At 47.6% G+C, this 19,895-nt stretch overlaps 1 protein-coding gene across 5 annotated transcripts in view; it reads right to left on the reverse strand.

Annotated features, from left to right (window-relative positions):
- Nucleotides 1-2,404: 2,404 nt before the first annotated feature.
- The window catches only part of PTPN3 (protein tyrosine phosphatase non-receptor type 3), a 139,561-nt gene continuing 122,070 nt past the window's right edge, over nucleotides 2,405-19,895 (reverse strand). For 4 of the 5 annotated variants that reach the window (XM_019796738.2, XM_002916526.4, XM_034664242.1 and 1 more), the window contains 7 exons: nucleotides 18,572-18,662; nucleotides 18,221-18,282; nucleotides 15,809-15,955; nucleotides 8,840-8,968; nucleotides 7,747-7,892; nucleotides 6,905-7,040; nucleotides 3,938-5,336 (listed from right to left, as the gene is read on the reverse strand). In XM_019796738.2, the coding sequence (XP_019652297.1) occupies nucleotides 5,259-5,336; nucleotides 6,905-7,040; nucleotides 7,747-7,892; nucleotides 8,840-8,968; nucleotides 15,809-15,955; nucleotides 18,221-18,282; nucleotides 18,572-18,662 (789 nt within the window). In that variant the 3' untranslated portion in view covers nucleotides 3,938-5,258. Of the gene's footprint in view, nucleotides 2,857-3,937; nucleotides 5,337-6,904; nucleotides 7,041-7,746; nucleotides 7,893-8,839; nucleotides 8,969-15,808; nucleotides 15,956-18,220; nucleotides 18,283-18,571; nucleotides 18,663-19,895 lie in introns of those variants that run through there. The other variant, XR_004626530.1, reaches the window with a different exon arrangement.

Below are 19,895 nucleotides of genomic sequence, written 5' to 3' on the forward strand. Positions count from 1 at the left end.
CCATGATAATAGAGAAAATGGTGGGAGGGCATAATAAGTGTGACTGTTGCTCCTTGTTGTTCTTCACAAAGTCCCACAGAAGTGAGACTAGCTGGAGCTAGAGCCCAGAGGGCTGCAGCAGAGACGGAAGGGAGCCTGGCTTGGCTAAGGGAGGCAGTCTGTAGTCTGAGCTCAAAACTGATGAAGGCCTTCAAGTAGAGAAAATGCCAACTGGTGCTGTTCTTCAAACTGCAGCTATTCGAGGCGGTGGCCTTGAAGGGACAGCCTCAGCAGGAGATAAGGCTGGGGGCACAAGCCATCTTCAAGACCTCTCTGCCATAAAATATGAACTAGGTAGCTCCAAAGGTCAGATGAAGGTTTTGCCTTCCCACCCAAGATTCTCTTTCTAGTGGCCTCAAGCCACCTTTAAAAGGCATGAGCAGAGCACAGAACCGTCATTCTAGGTCAGACCTTCAGCTATGGGTACTTGCTGGAATTCTGTTGGCAAAGAAACCGCAACACTGGGGACCCCCCAAAACTGCCCCAGGAGTAAACACGCTACAAAAGCTGGTCTGTCCCCAAGAAGGCTGCCCACCACTGAAGTCCCACCTTGGATGTGGCCATGGAGGTCCACGGACAAGGAGGTCCTCTGAGAGAGCAGGACTTGGCTGTCGGGCAGCTGAAGGACCTACTGGCCTTCTAGAAGCATCTTCGTTCTTCCTGTGCACTGGGCTTGGATAACTGCTTGGAGCAGTGTTTCCTGTTCTTTCCTCTTATGAATGAGTTTTCAATGGTTGTTTTCCTGTTTCTACTTCACTGCTGTTTATGGGCTGTGTTGGGAGAGCCCTTGTCTTGATTTTAGAGGTCACTAGACAAGAAGCCCCACAGAGCTGATGGAGAAGACCACAGAGCGCCCAAAGGCGATCTTAGCTTTAGCTTCAAGCCAAAAGTGATTGGGGCTTGGGCTGTCTACCTTGGGGAGAGGAAGAGCAGCAGAACCAAAAGGCTGAACTACAGCAGAGATCATTAATTGTCCTTCAAACCCATTCTTTCCTTCTCAGACACTGAACTCCTGAATTTGTTAGAGACATGGTTTCTTGGAATAAAAACCTTTCTTAGACTCCCTTGCAGTAGGTACAGCCCCGCCACTAAGTTCTGATCAATGAGATGTACAACACCCAGATGATACACCCGAAGGGAAGGGGTTTTGCTTTCTCCTTCCCCTTCTCCACCCTGCTGGCTGGAGCCATCGTCATGGACCTCGGCATTGATGCTGCACACCGGGGATGGCAGAGCACCGGGCCAGAAGGAACCTGGGACCCTGGGGAGCAGGAAGCCACCCTGGCAGCCCTGTGTGATATATAAAGTACAGACTTCTTTACGTAAGCTACTGTTGTCATGACAGCTGAACCTAATTCCGATCTAGAGTTTGCCACCTCAGATCAGGACAGCAACAGGTACTCTGCATTGTCGTGCTCCTGACCAGAGAGAAGGCAGGGATGGGCAGAGAGCACCCTCCTCCAAGAGAGGCAATATTTACTTTAAAAAAAAAAGCAAACAGAGAAAACCTTTTCAGAAATCAAGACAATTATTAGAATAAAAATGTCAACACATCGTGTTGCATAGCTTGAATGTTTTTCTATCAAACTTTTTCAGTAGAGTTACTGACAGTTCACAATGAAAAACATCCCAAAGTTTCAGAAAAAAATATTGCTTGTTAAGATACTTTTCAAAACTACATACTACCAATCTTCTCGTGGCTCCAAGCAGAATGTGGGTTATAAGGATGGTGGACAGTCAGTCATCAGACTCCCATGTGTTTGGCTTCTCAGAGTTAGGCTGAGGTCAGAGTCTTTGCCATCTTTATGGATTCTGTGGCAAGAACCAGTTGTCTCAGCATTCGACTCTGCTAAGGTTTGAGGGACAATCTCTTGGAGACAAGTCATGGAAATGTGATACATCTCTCTCCAGTAGCTATATGGCTTTGATTTGGGGTTAATTTCAATTCTCTGGAACACTGACTCCCAGAATGGTAAACGTTGAGAGAACCCAAAAACTTATCCGGTCCAGCCCTACCTTCTCCTTTTCACACATAAGGAAATTGAGGCCTGAGGGTGACCCATCTCACCCAAGTCTAGGTCTAGACCCCAGTGAGCTTTCCCTCATCTGAGCTCCTAGGAGCATTTCCTATTGATGCTGCCTCTCGGTTGTCTCTGAGGGATGGAGTGGCTTGTTGCTTTCACTAAAATGATAATTTCTGAGGAACAAAAAAAAACATATCAGGTAGCAACAGAGGAGCAAGAGCACCGACATTAATCTAAAAGCATTTTTAATGTTAACTATCTGGAATTAAAATAAAAAAACTTCATAAAAAACATTTTTAAGTATAAATTACTGTGGCAGGAATTCCAGACCAGCATGTTTGTGACAGAACACCCCGCATCCTGACCTCCCCCAGCCAAACTGAGTTCCATCTTTTTTTTTTTTCCTGTGAAGTCAAAACACCAAGTGCAGTTTCAATAGGGACACAGGGAGGGATGCCCCATCTTAAGTCAGCACATCAGTGGGTCTGATCAGATCTTCCAGAGAACAAAACACAGATGTAAAATGTTTTCTCTGTTCACATCCAGCCAAATTTTCCAGGCAAAATATTCCATTTTGATGCTTTTCACTTACGACTCAAAGAGGCTTAAGTATAATTGCTTAAACGTACAAAGTATTGAAGCAGGAATGCAGAGGCACAGAATTTAATCAGCTGTATCCGCAGTAATATTTGCTCGTGTATTCTGCTCCTTCAGATAATTCTCCTGTCCTGTTCTTCCCCAGTATTTCATGAATTTTGTTGCTAGTAATATCTGCTGGGTCTGAACTACGGGCCTGCATAGTGGCAGAAAAAGGCGAGTTGCAACCTTTAGTAAGCTTTTTAGAAATTTATGTACAATAACGACAGCATTCCTGCAACTGTATTAAACAATTTGCCTTTTTTAGGAAAAAAAAAATAAACCACAACTCTCCAAACACATTTAGACTTCTCAAGGGTCTTGCACACAGGGTGCTGATGCATTTTTATCAAATAGCAAAGACACGTTGGATATCCTGAAGGCATTTACATTTAGGTCAGCTTTCCACCTTCCCCTCTTTTTGGGGACTGAACTGGTAGAATGTTTCCTGAGTCCAGATTGAGGAAAGGCACTGGCATGAGGATATTCGTCTGTGCTTTCATTCTCATTCTCAGCAAAGGAAATTCTCTTTTGTGGAAAGATCCGTACGTTTCTACTTCTGTTTCATGGGTTTTGGGGCTAATGGCTGATAAATTAACTTTTCCAAGTAACGCACCTTGTAAGCAGTGTCAGCTACCAGCTGATGAAAGCTCCCGCTGAGAGCATTTTATTCCATCCTCATAGTCAACCCACAGCCTCAGTATTATTTCTCCTGTTTTACAGGAGATAGAGGAAAGAGACGTAGTGCTCCGAAGTAACCAGGCCAACAGATAGTTGTTGATGAGTTGGGCCAGGCACCCAATTTCCAGCTGCGAAATTCCAACCTTTCCTGCTTCATTCTGCTAGCTTAGCACGAATCCGACAAACATGGGGCTTCAGTGGTTTTCTGTCTCATCATAGTGGGCTATGGCACTGCGTGACACTCCCCCCCCACCCCCTGCCATTTAGCAGTAAAATATTGGTGGGGGAAAGGTGAGAAGTATGCAACTAAATATGCTAAGTCTGGAGATAAAGAACCTTTTAGAAACCTGGCTCCCACCATCTAGGTCTTTATCCAGCTTGCAACCAGGAAACGAATTGATTGGTCCAGAGTTTGCTAACCATCAAAATGGCTTCACTTCTGTGCACTATGATATAAAAGCATCCCTTTTCTATAAATCCCACTAAGAAAATGGCTTAGCTTCCTCTCCCTTCTGGATACATAAAAGCCGCTATTTAAAAATACCACATTAAAATTTTTATGTAATTTATTTTCCTTAAATAATAATTTGCTACAATCCTGTCACAAATTTTTAAAAAATTTAACACAGTATGAACACAGGCAGAATTCTTGAGGACAATCAAAATCAGGGTGCACTTAGAATAAATTAACATCAAATTGTGTTTATATTCAATAGCCTGATCCTCTCCTTTGAAATGAAATGGAGACCATTCTAACTGAGGGTGAATGCACACATTTGTTCTTCTATACAGAGACTCATTCTTTATAGAAACTCAACTGTAATTTGAGTCAAGTCAGGAATCCTGAGAAACACTTACCATGGGTGCGCGCGCACACACATCCACGGACAAGCCCGTAGAAGCTGGGTTTCCCATGGTTCCGTGACTAGCTCTTTCCTCAGAAGGGCCAAAGGTTCTGAATATTTAGATGATACCCATCTCCCCTCAGGAAAATCGTCGTGCTTCAAGTTTAATAGCCTGAAGTAGCAGCAATCCATGTAGTAGATTCAGTAGTCGGTAATTCCAGTCTTGGGTTCCGCAGGCATAGCAAGGGGCAAGCAGAGGCGAGACGCACCCTACTCCTGACGACAGATGACAAGACACACCGGGGTCTTCGTTCTCAGAGTCTCAGCTGAGAACTCACCTGAACCTACGGTGCTAAGCCGGGCCAGGCACTGTGCGAGCCCCTGAACAGGGTCACTGATGCAGGGAGCAAGCGGGGCATTTTGGACATGATTCTCAGAAACACGACTATGGGAAGTGGGAGGGAGATGGGGCAGAGGAAGGCAGGGCAGAAAAGGTGCTGCCCGCCCTTCAGCCTGAAATCCCACCACCCTGCCACTGAGTACATTCATCAGGGTTCCCTTAGCATCGGTGGGTGAACGCTAATGGTTCCAGCTCTGCCTTGAAGCACAGAAAACTCAGAAAGCTCAGCCCTTAGAGTCCTATACACATATACACACAAAACAGCCAAGCAACTCGAAACAGCCACACCCTCTTGTTTCTGGGAGGCCAACAGCACCGCTGGCCTCCCCTCTCAACTGCCCCAGGATGGTTTACAGGAACACGGGAGGAAGGCAATAGGACAGGCCCCAAACTGAGATCCCTTTTTGCTTATATCTGAGGACAAACGGGCCTAAATGTAGCTGTAACTGCATGCGTATCTACACAGTTCCTATGTACACGATACCTCTTCTAGAGAACTTTAAAGTGCCTGGGTTCAAATGTGCTCATTCCTTCCCCGCAGCCTACAAATTTCCTCTTGCTGCTTCCAGAGAGAAGGTCTGTCCTTAAGGAGGATGTCCTTGGGAGAGAGGAATGAACATTTTCACAGTTGTCTTAACTGGGATCCAGCATTTGGACTAAGCCCTCTTCATAAACACGAAGAATTGCTTCACATACAAACTTGTACTGGCTCTGGAAAGAAAAGAAAGCTGTCAGTCCACCTGCAGCTCCGTAAACATGGCCTCGTACCACATCTATGCTCACTCTTTCCCATCGCTCACAAGTACTGTGAGCTCCAGCTCTGGGCCAGGCCAGACCCTGCATAGCTGCCGGGGACGCACAGCGGGACAGAGAACCCCGTGCAGCCATTATTCTTGCATCGTGAGGGCTGGGGGCAGCTCCCAGAGAGCAATGGGCGAAGTGTCATGGAAGCCACAGCCGAGGGAGGAACCGGGCCATTCTGCATGGCAGTCAGGGCTCAGAGCCCCAGCCGGGAACACGTGGGCCTGGAAGGAGTGGCTGCACAGGCGGCTGGGCCCTGGGTGTGCAGGGCCTTGTGCCACAGTAAGGAGTATGGACTTCATCTTCAGCAGGGCCACTGGACGCTGCTCTGCAGGACGTGGTTCTTTATATCAACCAACACCTAAGGAACTTACTTAGTGATGGGTACAGGGTGAAAGGAAGCATTCAGACGGTGCTTCAGCAGCTAGGAAAGTCTACCCTGAAGGTGCATGGTAAACACTGAACCGGCAGGGAAGTCTTCCGTAACATGAAACAGGGCAGAGAGTGAGAGTCTTAATAACCGGAACTTCTCCTCTTAACTGTACTTCCTGAGTATGATATAGAGCTCAGCACCATTAGAGAAATGTTAGAAACTTTGTCCACGAGCTTGTGAGGACACAGAGCTGGCTGCAACATGGAATTCCCACTCCTTTCTGTGCTTATTCCACCTCCTCCAGAGAGTCTTCCTTGACTTTCCAAAGTCTACTTTTGATACTCTTCCATTGAGTTCTTAGGCTCCGCCTGGACTTCCCCCATTACTGTTGAGATTTTTAAAGGACTGATCCAGTTTTCCCACCACATACAAGCTTGGGTCTCTCCGGTGTGTGCAATTATCTAAGTGAATGTGGGATGGTCCCCATTTTGCAGAAGGGGAAACTGAGGCTTGGAGAGAGGTTAAGGGACTAGCCAAAGGTCACCTAGTATCTAGGGTAGCCTAAATCATGTTCTTTTTTACTCCATCACCCCACCCGCCTCTCTTGAACTTCTAGGGGAAAAACCCACAAGATTTCCTCTGGGGACACTTGCAGCATCAACGACCCAGATATGACACACACGGGAGACAGCCCAAGGAGATGAAGAGTAGGGCCGTGTGAAACGTCCACTGAGCCAGGAGGCGTACCCACAGACAGGCAGGTGGGGTAAAACCCTCGGGGGACTTTGCTTACTTCTGATGGACAAATGATGGGCCAGTGGCTCAACCATGCAGAAGACAACCAGGGCTGCTTCCTGGCTGCGTGGCTGGCAGAAAACACAGCACGAAGGCAGCAAAATGGGAAGGGCAGTGAAAGAGAGGGGTCACGTGGGGTGGGCTTTGGAATCGCTCTGCCTCTGACAAGCTCTGTGACCCTGGGCAAGCGATGCAGAGCCCTTGAGCCTTGGCCTCTTAATCTGCAAAGCCCTTCCGAAGGCCTGGCCCAGGGCAGATGCCCAGAAGGTGTTGGCCATCGTTCCTACTGTTATCAGTGGATTCTACTTACTGATGTCTGCACCATCATGGCACGCTGGTCTCGCATTTTCCGGACAATATCCAGTGGGTAAACAGGCAGGTTTCTCTCAGTTAGGCACATCGCTGTTTCCATGGTGACCAGCACACCGGTGCGGCCTATTCCAGCACTGCGGGGACAGAAGCAGAGACTTGGGATTTGCTCAGGCAGTATTTCTGCACGGCCCAGCTTAACTCCTAGCCAGCTCCCACATTTACTCAGAGCTTTCCTCCCCTGACCTTCAAGAACACCAAACACATTCAGGGCGTGCTCTCGAACGGGCTGAAAAGGCCTCTCCTCATATATTCTGAGGCCAGGGGCTTCAACACCACTGAAAAGAAGCCCACCTTTAAGAGTGGGCTGCAGGGGCGCCTGGGTGGCACAGTGGTTAAGCGTCTGCCTTCGGCTCAGGGCGTGATCCCAGTGTTATAGGATCGAGCCCCAGATCAGGCTCCTCTGCTATGAGCCTGCTTCTTCCTCTCCCACTCCCCCTGCTTGTGTTCCCTCTCACTGGCTGTCTCTATCTCTGTTGAATAAATAAATAAAATCTTTAAAAAAAAAAAAAAAGAGTGGGCTGCACCCCGCTCTCATTCACATCTACTGTGAAAGTCAGCGACTCAAGGACAGAGGAAAAGCTGAGGGTGGGGCTTTCTTCTTCTGGTCTACATTCAGAGATTTAGGCTTTCAAAAAACTCCAAATCTTTTGAAATTGTGAAGAAATAAACAGAGCCTTCTTGTAAAAGCATCTTGTCTCGTGGGATTTAGGGTGCTCTCTGACAATTTTCTCCAGGTCGAGTACGTGTATGAAAACACACAAAACCGGAGAGCCACAGTACCTGCAATGAACTAACACGGGTTCACCATCCACTCGCAGGGACCTCACAGAGTTCACAAACTCCAAAAAGTCTGAGGAATCATCAGGAACGCCGTGGTCAGGCCACGCGACGTACTGCAGATGGGTCACAGTGTGCTCTTCCCCAGTCTGTGGGAGATGCAGGGTGGCGTTGGTCAGTCCATCCAGAAGGTGGGCGGGGGGACCCCGGGCTCAGCTGTGGGGGTCCTGTCTCCTGCTGCCCTTTCACCCGGCGCACATAGCCCTGCCGAGGCCCATGGAAGCCCCCGCTCACCCTCCACGGCTACCGGCTACTGTCCCACACAGCCATCCTCCAGGACACGGCTCAGGCCACCCCCACTCACTCAGGACGGCTTCCTTCCCCACTTCTGCCCACCGTGATTCCTCCCTCTTGCTCTGATGATACTTGCCATTAGTGCCACACACACTGGCTTTTTCTTTTTTCAGGGGGGCAAAATATATGTAAAATGAAGTTTAGCATTTTAAGCATTAAGCGTACCGTTCAGTGGCATTAACTACATTCCCCGTGTTGTGCACCCATCACCACGAGCTACTTCCAGAAGTTTTTCATCTTCCCAAGCTGAAACTCTGTACCCATGAAGCACTAACTCTTCAATCCACTCCCCCTCCCCACCAACCGCTCTTCCACTCTCTGTCTCTCGGATTCCGACTACTCCACATACTCCATACACTTGTACGATACTGTCCTCTCGTGACTGGCTGATTTGGCCTAGAAGAATGTCGTCAAGGTTCATCCTTGCTATAACATGCATCAGAATTTCCTTCCTTTGAAAGGCTGAGTAGTATTCCACTGTACAAACAGACCACATCTTGTTTCTCCACTGATCTGTCAATGGGCACGTGGATGTTCCCACCTGCAGGCTACTGTGAACAGTGGTGCTGTGACAAGCAGGCCGGTTCTGTCACAAGTCGGCTTGCATGCTTGCCGAAATGCTCACCAGGTGGAAGTGTAGAAGAGAGCTGGAAGCACCGCCCTAGCCAGGACCAGAGGGTGCTGCTTTAGCACATGCCTCTAAGCTCTGCCCTCCCCGCCGTCCTGCGGGGGCGCGGCTTACCTCAGTGTTGGTGACCAGCATTTCTCGGAACACGTAAGCGAGGGTACAGTCCTCGGACACACATCGGATGTGAAAGTGGCCGTGTTCCATGACATCAGGAGGATCAGGCCAGTACTGGTGACATTTGGTCTGCAAGGGAACCACCGGTGTGAGCTCACCTCCGCCGTGGGGGTGGTGCACACGAGCAGACACCTGGACGGCCAGGTGGGGCGTCTGGCCAGAACCCTCACACTCACGCCAGGTACTCTGAGAGCTGCTGGCAGAACGGAGACTCAAGCGAAGCCCATCTGCTTGGTGTCTGTTCCCTGAGGGCAGCAGAAGAGCCTCCCCTCTTCTCCTGGAGAGTAGGGTGGGGGTGGGCCTGCCAGGGGCCAGGCCACAACTCTCCACCTGGCCTGGAGGATGAGTAGAGGTCATCCTCCTTATCACCAGGGTCTGCTTGCTGCAAGAACAGGAGAGGCCTCAGACACAGTGCCTTGCCCCAGGAGCAACCTCTCCCCCCATCCGTCCCCTATCAAGCCCATGCCAGGCCCTCAGGCCCCCCTTCCACTTGACCCTCCTTCACCACCCATCCCCTACCCACTCGAGTAGAAGGCCTCAAGGGACAGCGGTTAAGAGCACACAGTGGGAAGTCAGGACTTCACTGGACTCATCTTCTCCTCTACCTGGTGCCCTTATGTCTTTGAACCTGCCTCTCAACCTCTTGGATTTTCACTGCCTTCACTGGATAGATGGGGACAGCACCTGCTTCCCAGATGGTGACAGAGGCTGGAGGTAATGGTGTGCAGTGCCAGGCTCACGGAGGGGGGTCAGGTTACCACTGTTGCTATGAGCCCCCCATCGAGTTCAGTAAGGGTGATCAGAAATTCCACAGACATTCCAGTGAAAGAAGTCCCCAAACTGAGATGAACATCCCTTTACATTCAAGCAGAATCCCCTAGGCCCTCAGAGGCTTTAGTCCATGACTCATGGAGCTGACACACTCCCCAGATGGCAGGCGGGGAGCCGTGGCCTCAGAGGGGTTAAGCCACTTGCCCAAAGTCGTGGGGCTGCTGTGTCTTCCCTGCAGGCTCACCGAGAGCCCACCATCTCTCCCTGTTTTTTATTCTCCCTTCCAAATCCTGTAGCTTGGGCCACAGCTGTCTTAGCTCTTGCCTCTGGCTTCAAAGCAAAACCCAGGGCCAAGCTGTCCATCCCATCACAGTGCCATCAAATTCTGACTCATTCAAAAATTTTTTTTTCTCCAAGCCTATAGCTGCAACATCTTACATAAAAATTATATTTGTGTACAGCTAAAAGGGGCTAAAAACCAACAGATGCACGTAATTTGTCTAGAACAGCTTTTCTATTCTTTTTTTTTTTTTAAGATGCTTTATTTATTTATTCGACAGAGATAGAGACAGCCAGCGAGAGAGGGAACAGAAGCAGGGGGAGTGGGAGAGGAAGAAGCAGGCTCCCAGCAGAGGAGCCTGATGTGGGACTCGATCCCATAACGCCAGGATCACACCCTGAGCTGAAGGCAGACGCTTAACCGCTGTGCCACCCAGGCGCCCCCAGCTTTTCTATTCTTATTTTCAAACATCACAGCGATTATTTGAAATTAAAAGTATGCGGCTGGGAAGTTGGAGTTAAGAATTTACTTGTAAACCTTAAATATGGGTGTTTGGGTTAGTGGACATCTCCCAACTTCCCTTAGACACGAAGGGGCTCCTGTCTCCAGAACCCAAGGCAGAGTTGACACCCACCGGTCTACACGTGTCTCACCCTCACAGGTTGGGGAACATCATCAAAAAGACGTGAGCACACACTGGCCCGTGAGCTGGACCTGGGCACTCAGAGGCACCTCACCTGTCCTTAGAACGTGGGTTCTGCTTGTCTTTCCTGCTCCCAGAGGCTGCTCCGAGGACACAGACTTAAGACTGTAATGTGGTGCTGGAAACACCTATACCACAGACATAGCTGAGCCCAGTCAGGGCCTCTTTATAAACTTTTAAGATTTGACGGGAAGGTGCAGGGATCCATTTGTCTTGCGGCTACCCAAAACAAGCCTTGTAAGCTCCCTTTGCTTATTAACAGTCTTCTCCCAACGTGGAGTGGCCCGCCTCTTGCTTCAGTCTCTCCCTGCCCTCTGCATTTGGGGGCCGGGGGCTGGCTTCAGATCACACCTGGGCAGTCCCTGGGGATGGCTCTCTGCTACGGACTCAGGGCCGCTGATGTGAAGGGTCTCTGAAGCGACCAGCCCCGTACAAGGAAGAGCCACAGACACCTATTTCCAGAGACTCCCAGTGACTCTGACCAGAACTGGACTCTCTACCCCTTGATGAAATTTAGATTTTAGGTCTATTTGGATCTCAAAGCACTGAGGGTGTAAGTAGAAAGAGCAAGGAAGCCGTGGAAACCCTGAGTTTTAATCCTGGTTCATAGCTCCACTAACCAACCATGGGATCCTGGCCACGTTACCAGACTTCTCGGAGTCTCTGTGTCCACACTCACGCCGGCTGTGGGGGTGAGGATGCTAACAACTAAGGCTGACTATCTAGGGAGCAGGGTACGCCCAGCACCCAATGGTACTTTTTACGGACACTAGCTTGGCTTCAAAAAACCCTACGAGACAGGTATCATGAGTGTCTCTATTTTGCATATGAGTAAACTGAGGCTCCGAGTGTAAATCTACTGCAGATCACACATATCAGAAGAGGCGCGTACGTAGATGTAGAAGGTAATTTTTCACCCAGAGGGAGCGTCCCTCATGGAAGGTGCGGGAGAATGCTTTTTCAATAGAAAAGTGATACCTCTAGAGGTCTTTTTTCTCTATGAGGAAACCTGTGGACCTGAAGGGAGAACATAATGACAAACATTTTGGGTGGGGATGAAACAAGGCAGAAATCAAAGCGATGCTGCAGTGGGAGCACCTCACAGGCTACAGGACAATGCAGACACTGGAGCGGGAGATCCCGCGCTCACGGATGCACCTGCAGGGCACAGCCCTGATCGGGGGCTCGGGCCAGCCACACGTCCGAGGGGAGGCCCACTCTACTAAACGCACAGTAGGGGAGAAAGCAAATGGGGCACGCTGAAAGCCTCAACTCTCAGAACAAGGAAGGGGCGAAGCTGCTGGCCTGGAGAGAACCCGGGGGTGGTGGGGAGGAGCAGATAAGAGACCTTAGGATAAAGGGCTCAGGTCAGCTGAGAGTTCACAACAGGAGAGGGAGGAAATACGCAGCCTGGGTTTTTAAAAGAACGGGTTTCTAACGATCAATACACAGGAGGGATAAGTCCCCAGGGCCTGAGATAGTGAAGGCAATACTGATTCAGGAGAAGGGGCCGGCTGGGATGGGCTCCATCAGGAAGATAGGTGGGAAACAAAGAAAGCTCCTGAGTCACACGGAGACCTTGGAGGAGTTCAGGTTCAGAGAGGTGCGATGTCCCCAGGACAGAGCAGGAGCGGCCAGACCTGTAAGAGCAGGTGGAGGAAGGAGGGCCTGTGGGATGGAAGAAAGGGCCTTTCTGTCTGGGCCGGAACAAACAGGACAGGGAAGAGGGGCTGCTATCCTGGACAGATCATCTGTCACTCACCACACCTACTGCAGCTGGCGAATGAATGCAGCTCAGAGCTGGGAAGGGCAGAGCCAACCTTACAGGGGAAAAAGAAGCCCAACCCAGGGGAGGACACTGTGCCCCGCTGTCCCGAAAGACCGCGTGACACGGGAGAGGGGCACTTCCATGAGTACTCGAAACTTCCAGGCACCCAGAAGTCACAGAACAATAGAGGCAGGCATAGCATAGGTTTCAAATGGGGAGCCTGGCAGGCTGTGGAAGTGAGACGGCAACAAAGGTGACGTTAGTCAACTACAAGATAGCAGACATGGCCAAGAGCAGGGCCTGCAGAGTATGGGAGCTGCTGGTACAATTGTGGGATTCAGTAACACGGCACTGCATGCACAGTGGTAAAGTGAACTTTTTTTTTTTTTAATTTATTTTGAGAGAGAGAGAGAGTGCTCGAACGGGGGCAGGAGGGGCAACGGGAGAGGGAGAGAGAATCTTAAACAGGGTCCATGCTCACTGCAGAGCCTGATGTGCTGCTCGATCTCACGAACCTGAGATCATGATCTGAGCTGAAACTAAGAGTTGGATACTTAACCGACTAGGCCACCCAGGTTCCCCAAGCAAATTTTTTCATAGGGGCCAAGGACGATCTGAATTGGGTTGAGGATGGCTTTAACATCACTTCCCTAATATAGTAACTCCCTTTTTATGGGAGACAGAGAAAGAGAGTGTGTGTGCACACATTCAAACGTGCCAGGCTTTGGGTTTGGGGCCTGCGAGGCAAGGAAAGAATATCTTACTTAGAATTTAATATCACTGTTCAATGGCATGCATATATGTGTGTGTGTGTGTGTGTATATATATATATATATATATATATATTATATATATATATACACACACACATATATATACATTTTTTTTTTTTTTCCCAAGTAGAGTCCACCCCCAGCATGGAGACCAACATAGGGCTTGAACTCACAACCCTGAGATCAAGAGTCAGATGTTTAACCAACTGAGCCACTCAGGCACTCCCATGATCTTTGTACTGTTATGAATACCTTCTCTTTATGGCATGTGAGAGTTGACTTCCATTTAAGGTATATTTTTCAAAATAAATTTATTAAAGCAAAAAAAGAAGTCAATTTAAAGAAAAAATACTACGGTAAAATAAACACAGTCTAGTCCCAGCAATAACTGTTAAGGTGGTTCCCAAACTACTTCCACGGCTAGCTGACATTTATGTAATATTTATTATGTGCCAAGCACTCTTCCAAGAAACCTACCTGTATTAACCCCCAACAATCCCACAAGATAGGTGCTATTATTATTCCATTTTACCCAGAGGTTTTGTAGCTTTCGTAAGTCACACAGGTAGGAAATGCCAGAGCCGGGATCTGAATCTGAGTCTGCCTTCTTACCCACCACAGCACAGAACAAGAGGGCTGTGAGTGCCCCAGAAAAAGGGAGAGGGCAGGACTGTGAGTCAGTCAGGGTTCCCTAAGTTCAAAAAAGGGTCCAGGTCACTTCGTTTTCAATGCAAAACACGATTAGAAAATCACAAAATATAAAACAAAATATAAACAAAATTTAAAAATACACAAAACCGAGACTTCTGGACAAGGAGATCAGGTGGTGCCTTGTGATTTCAGGAAAGCCTTGGACAGTGTCTCAGAGTAACGGGGTAAGACAAGGTAGAGAAATGCAGGAGTTGGGAGCAGAGCTGGGAGAATTACAACTGCTCCCCAAAGGGTGTCCTTGATGCCTCTGACTCATGGCGTTCTAGAAGGAGGTTTCTACTGCCTCTTGAGGACCTTCATGTTTTTTAACAGTCACTTACGTGAAGAGAAGAGATTCTGATCAAAACTGTGAGTGACAAGAAGCTAAGAGTAACAGCCGACACAAAGAATGATGGAAGGAAAGCCCAAAAAGCCCCAGAGAGCACGTGACAGGCCAGATCCAGTACCAAATCCAACCAGTGATGATGGCACATAAAACAATGCTAACATTTGCTGGATACTTGTCACACGCGGCTCTCTAAGCCTTTTACAGATACTGTCTCCGTCTTTTACAAACCGTCCAAGATGGGCACTATTATCACCTCCACTTCATATACGGGGAAGCTGAGGGCCAGAGAGAGGAAGTAACTTGCTCAGGGGAAATTTTGTTGTGAACCCAGATCGTCGGGCTCCAGAGCCGCGGCTGCATTCCGGATGTAGCTTTCAAGAGTCAAGGGCAGAGTACAAAACCGAGCAACTGGCCCGAGAGCAACACCAAGGCGGAGACCACACACTTTCTGCTGGTCACAGGATTAATGGAAGCCGAGCTTCTAACCTTTTATAAAGTCTGAGGTTATTTTCAGATACCTAAAAGGCCAGTGCCTAGAAGAGTAGGGTGACTTATCTGTGTCTTCCAGGTGGGAGAAGCAGGTGGGGGGAGGTTCAAAGCCATGTGGATTTCAGCTAGTTCTGAGGAGGAATTTTTAAAAAAAATATTGGAGCTGAACACACACAGGATGGACCTTGGGGTGTTTTTGCAGAAGTGGGGAGCCCTCTGCCTCGGACAACACACAGAAGTCCTCTGCAATTGACTTGGCTCTGCAGAATTAGTTAGGAATTCTTACTCTGGTGTTTCAGGTGAGAGTGTAGACTGTTCTCAAACACACTATTCATTCTAATCTGCATATTCTGATTTTCAGCATGGATCAATTTGGTATTCTGAGTGATGTACCAAGGAGAGAGGCTGGGAGGAAGCAGCACACGAATCATTCAAAGCAGGTGGCTTGAAGTTAATTTATATCCAATTTTGGAAAGGGTTTCTGAATAAATGTTTCCTGATGAAGATATCTTGCTGTATGCACAAGTTAGAGAATGCACAATACAGGTATCCCTTGCACAGTGACTTCTGTCCTCTGGAAACAGCACGCCCCGCTAAGCAGTGCGGTGCCCATCACTCTTCTCATCAAGCCCTTCTGCCTCTTTCTGCATCAGGTTTTCCCGCATCACAAGTGACGGCTGACAGAGGTTGTCGTTTCTCCAACTTTTTATGGCCACTTTGGCACCCACACCGCTCTTCTCAGGACCAGCTCTTGTCCTGGTGGCTGAGGCTACAGTCAGCATGGGGTTCTGTGGGCCAGGTGAGGTGAGGCAAGGGGAATGGCCTTCTAGCTTGTTATAACGGGTCCGAGCCAGGAGCAGGAGGGGCTGTCTCATCACTTGTCAGCTCCGGGAAGGCCAGGGAGCGGACAGGAGTGCCGAGCTGCCCGTCACTCGAGGTGCCTATCAGTAGCTCTCTAAAGGAGACTTATGGGTCACGCAGGGGCCGGACCAGGGGGCATTAAAGACCCTTTCCAGGTCTGAGATTCATGCTCCACAGAGCACAGTGTGACATGCCCATGTCTGAATTGGAAATCAAGCCACTTACCCGCCCTCGCTCTGTGAGAGTTGTCAACATGACAATGAGTGATAACTTCTGATCCCAGACGACTTGCCAAAATTGTGCACAGGTGTGTGGCAGGGGACCCTGAGCAGCAATGTACTTGTTCACAAGGTTAGCAGCAGGAATTTCCATCTGGCGAGAGATTGTTCAGGCATTAGTACTTGTCACTGCGACAAGGTGGACACGGAATGGATCTTAAACTCTTCTAGCTGGTGCCTGACATCACACCAGAATATCCCATCAGTTTATAGCCCACAAGGAAAATCAAAGCAAAAGCGATTTTTAAAAATCCTTGAAAGACACTTGACAATGACGCTAGCATTAACTACTTGAGGTAAAGCTGCACGACACGCAGTAGGTAATAATCAGCAACGTACCTACAAGATGGCAGAAGAGTTTCAATGACCTTTACCGCTATATCCTATATATAATCAATACTGGCCATCTGTATTTTCAGTAGTACATACCAGTCCTCATGCCCAATCTCTCCCCACACAGAGCTTTCTATCAAAATCCACTGACTTTTCTGATGCAGACCATACAGGCTTATGCCACCACAAATGCCACTCTTTGCTTTCTGCGGGGCTGCCGATGCTCATGTCATTGAGTTGGCCGATCCTTTCCCCCCACCCAGCCTTACTGATGTATAATCAACAAATAAAACTTGTATGTATTTAAGGTGTACAACATGATGGTGTGATATACGCACATGTTGTGAAATGACCACAACAATCGAGTTCATGAACACATCTATCACCCCACCCCATTACCACTTGAGTTAATGTTAAGCGTCAAGATGTTTTCAACTGTCCTCAGTGTCCCTCCCCCATCCTGCTCTGCTCTCACCTCCTCCCTCTGAACTGAGTCATTTCTATGACAAACACTCAGAACCTGTTGAGCTTTGAAGTGACACTGGGACTCACTCATTCTTAGGTGGGGAAGGCAAACAGAGGCGCCTAATTCATGGTTTGGTTGATGCTTGGGTTAATAGCTTCTTCAACCCTGGTCTTAGTTCCCTCATAGCCTCACAGTCAAGGAGACTGGATTGAGTCACCTTGCTGACCCCACCAATTCTGATGCCCTGCTCTTAAGACACCAGGAATGGTGAAGTGAGGGTCAACGAATTCCACAGATGTTTTAGAATAAATGGAATCACTGATAGGACCCATTTTTATTAAGTAGTTCTTGATATTTCGTTATAGCTTGAGAACTTGAGAAATCATCTGCTCATTTAGACCAGGGGTTGGCAAACTGTGGCCTGAGGGCCAAACCTGACAGTCACTTTGCAAGCTAAGAGTGGTTTTTTTTTTTTTTTTTGAGATTTAAAAAAAAAAAGATTTTATTTATTTGAGAGAGTGAGAGAGAGAGAGCAAAAGCAGGAGAAGCTGCAGAGGGAGAGGGAGACACAGGCTCCCACGCGGGGTTCAATCCCAGGACCTCGGGATCATGACCTGAGCCAAAGGTAGATTAACTGACTGAGCCACCCAGGCACCCCAAGAGTATTTTTTTTTTTAAGATTTTATTTATTTGTTTATTTAGAGAGCGTGAGCAAGGGGAGGGAGCAGAGGGAGAGAAAATCTCAAGCAGACCCCACTTAGAGTGTGGAGCCCAACTTGGGGCTCAATCTCATGGCCCTGAAGATCATGACCTGAACTGTAATCAAGAGTCAGATGCTTAACTGAGCCACCGGGTGCCCTGCAAGCTAAGAGTGTTTTAAAAATATTTTTACATGGTTGTATTTTAAATGGTTGTAGAAGTACCTAAGTGATACCCTCCATTTTGCCTCAGCTTGCAAAGACCAAAATGTTTATCACCTGGCCCTCTATGGAAAAAGCATGCTGACCCCTAGTTTAAATGAAGAAAATGAGGTTCAGAGAGGCCAAGTACGTTGCCCAAGATGCATTTTCAGAGTGAAATGAATGCCTTTCCCACATGTGAAATCTTTTACCTTTTCTTTTTGGGTTATGTGCACAAGTGGTTTTCTTCCCCTTATTTTTAGGTGGGATGTACAGTAATAACATGGCGGAGGGGAGAAACACAGAAAGTTACAAGCGTACCACTGGCAAGAAAAAAAAACCAAAACAACCAAAAAAACCCACAAAAATGTCAGCAGTTGAGGACAGAAGGCATGTGGACGATGGGAGTCAGAGACAAGGAATCTGAGTTTTGGTCTCACCTTCTGTTAGCTTTGTGACTTTTCAAATTATTTAATCTCTCTGAACCTTAGTTTTGTCCTCTGTAAAATGAGACTACTGTGCCTTCCCTCAGGGGCTGCTGAGGTGCTGAAATGAGGGGGCGAGGAGGGAAGCACTTCGTCCACTGCAAAGCACCACCCACGCCACGATCATGCTTGGGACAGTGATCAATGTGCTCTTAGTATCCAGATTCTTGACTTACGTTCACATAACTCGCATTAATATAATCTTCATTTCCCTGCAATAAGACCCGGGTGGTGTCATCTGCGGGGGAGAAAAAAAAATTTACCGATTATCCCGAGCGTTATTTTTATCATGCCAAGGAAACCACAGTTCAGTCCCCAGCCCCATCTGCAGCTCTCGCCTCATTAGCATAAACACTATTCCCCAACTGTTCCCAGTCTGACATGGCGGCAATAAAGACGGTGGTGTTTACAGACACACTGAAAATTGTTCCAGAATACCAGACAATCTGTTTTAAAAAGGGAAACATTATCTCAGTGTGTTGGGGGAGGGCGGGAAGGGGAGGGAGGCATTCACACCGGATACTCACAAGGCAGCACATCTTTATATCGGTTTTTATCCAAATTTTGAGGCAGCTTTGCAAACGTGATGGCCAGACCGGGCTTCTTTCTGTAGAGTTGCTACATAACAAATACAGAAATGAGAAGAAAAAAAAAACACACATTGCAAAAAACAGCTATGGAGGGAGTGTGGAAACATACTTTAACAATAGCGTTAGCTTGTTATTAGATCTTAACATTTAAAAGTGATTAGGTGCTATATTTTATTTTATTTATTTTTTGAGAGAGAGGGAGGGAGAGAGGGAAAGATAATCTCAAGCAGAGTCCCCACCCAGTGCAGAAACTGAAGTGGGGCTTGATCTCACCACCCTGAGATCATGACCTGAGCCAAAATCAAGAGTCAGATGCTCAACCAACTGAGCCACCCAGGTGCCCCCAGGTGCTATATTTTAAAAGAACACTCTTCCTAAGAAGCAGCTTTACACTCCCATGAGAAACTGACTATATTCACTTCTTTGTTTTTTTTTTTAAACATGAGGATCTTTGGGGAAAAGGAAGTCATAGGAAGGGGTCTGAGTCACCAGATAACGGATCATGGTAAGCAAAACCTCATCTTTATGACAGTTATTCGACAAATGGTAGAAGCAAGTAGAGAAAGGAAAGGATCGTGACTCAAAGTTACATGGAAACCATTTACATTAGTCTAGAAACATTTCCATCCAGCTCAATGGAGAGAACTGGCTTCTTAACTAAAGAACAAGAGCATTTCATTCATCACTAAGAAGCCTGTTTCCACAGTAAAAACAGTAAACTTCATTTAAAGAGGTATGTCCCTGTGTGTATAATTATTAGCAAAAAAATGCAATTAAAACCATCTTTGCACATCTACACCTACTGGACACATTGTGTGGTTTCCCCAAAACTGACCACCCAGACACCCCTCACCAGTGGGTTTTTTTTTTTAAATTAACTTTATGAAAGTTTAAAAACAACACTACTGTTTCCTTTTCAACAATTCCTTGGCGATTCGGGGCCTTTTCTGGTTCCACACAAATTTAAGGGCTGTTTGTTCCAGCTCTTAAAAATGTCACTGGTATTTTGATGGCGATGGCATTGAAAGCGTAGACTGCTATGGGTAGCACAGACATTTTAACTATGTTTATTCTTCCGATCCATGAGCATGGAATATTTTTCCATCTTTTTGTGTCTTCTTCAATGTCTTTCAAGAGTGATCTGTAGTTTCTAGAATATAGATCCTTTACATCTCTGGTTAAGTTAATTCTGAGATAACGTATAATTTTTGGTGCTATTGTAAATGGAATGGATTCCCTAATTTCTCTTTCTTCAGTCTCA

Source organism: Ailuropoda melanoleuca, chromosome 7 (genome assembly GCF_002007445.2).
Source record: "Ailuropoda melanoleuca isolate Jingjing chromosome 7, ASM200744v2, whole genome shotgun sequence".
NCBI classification, from domain to species: domain Eukaryota; kingdom Metazoa; phylum Chordata; class Mammalia; order Carnivora; family Ursidae; genus Ailuropoda; species Ailuropoda melanoleuca.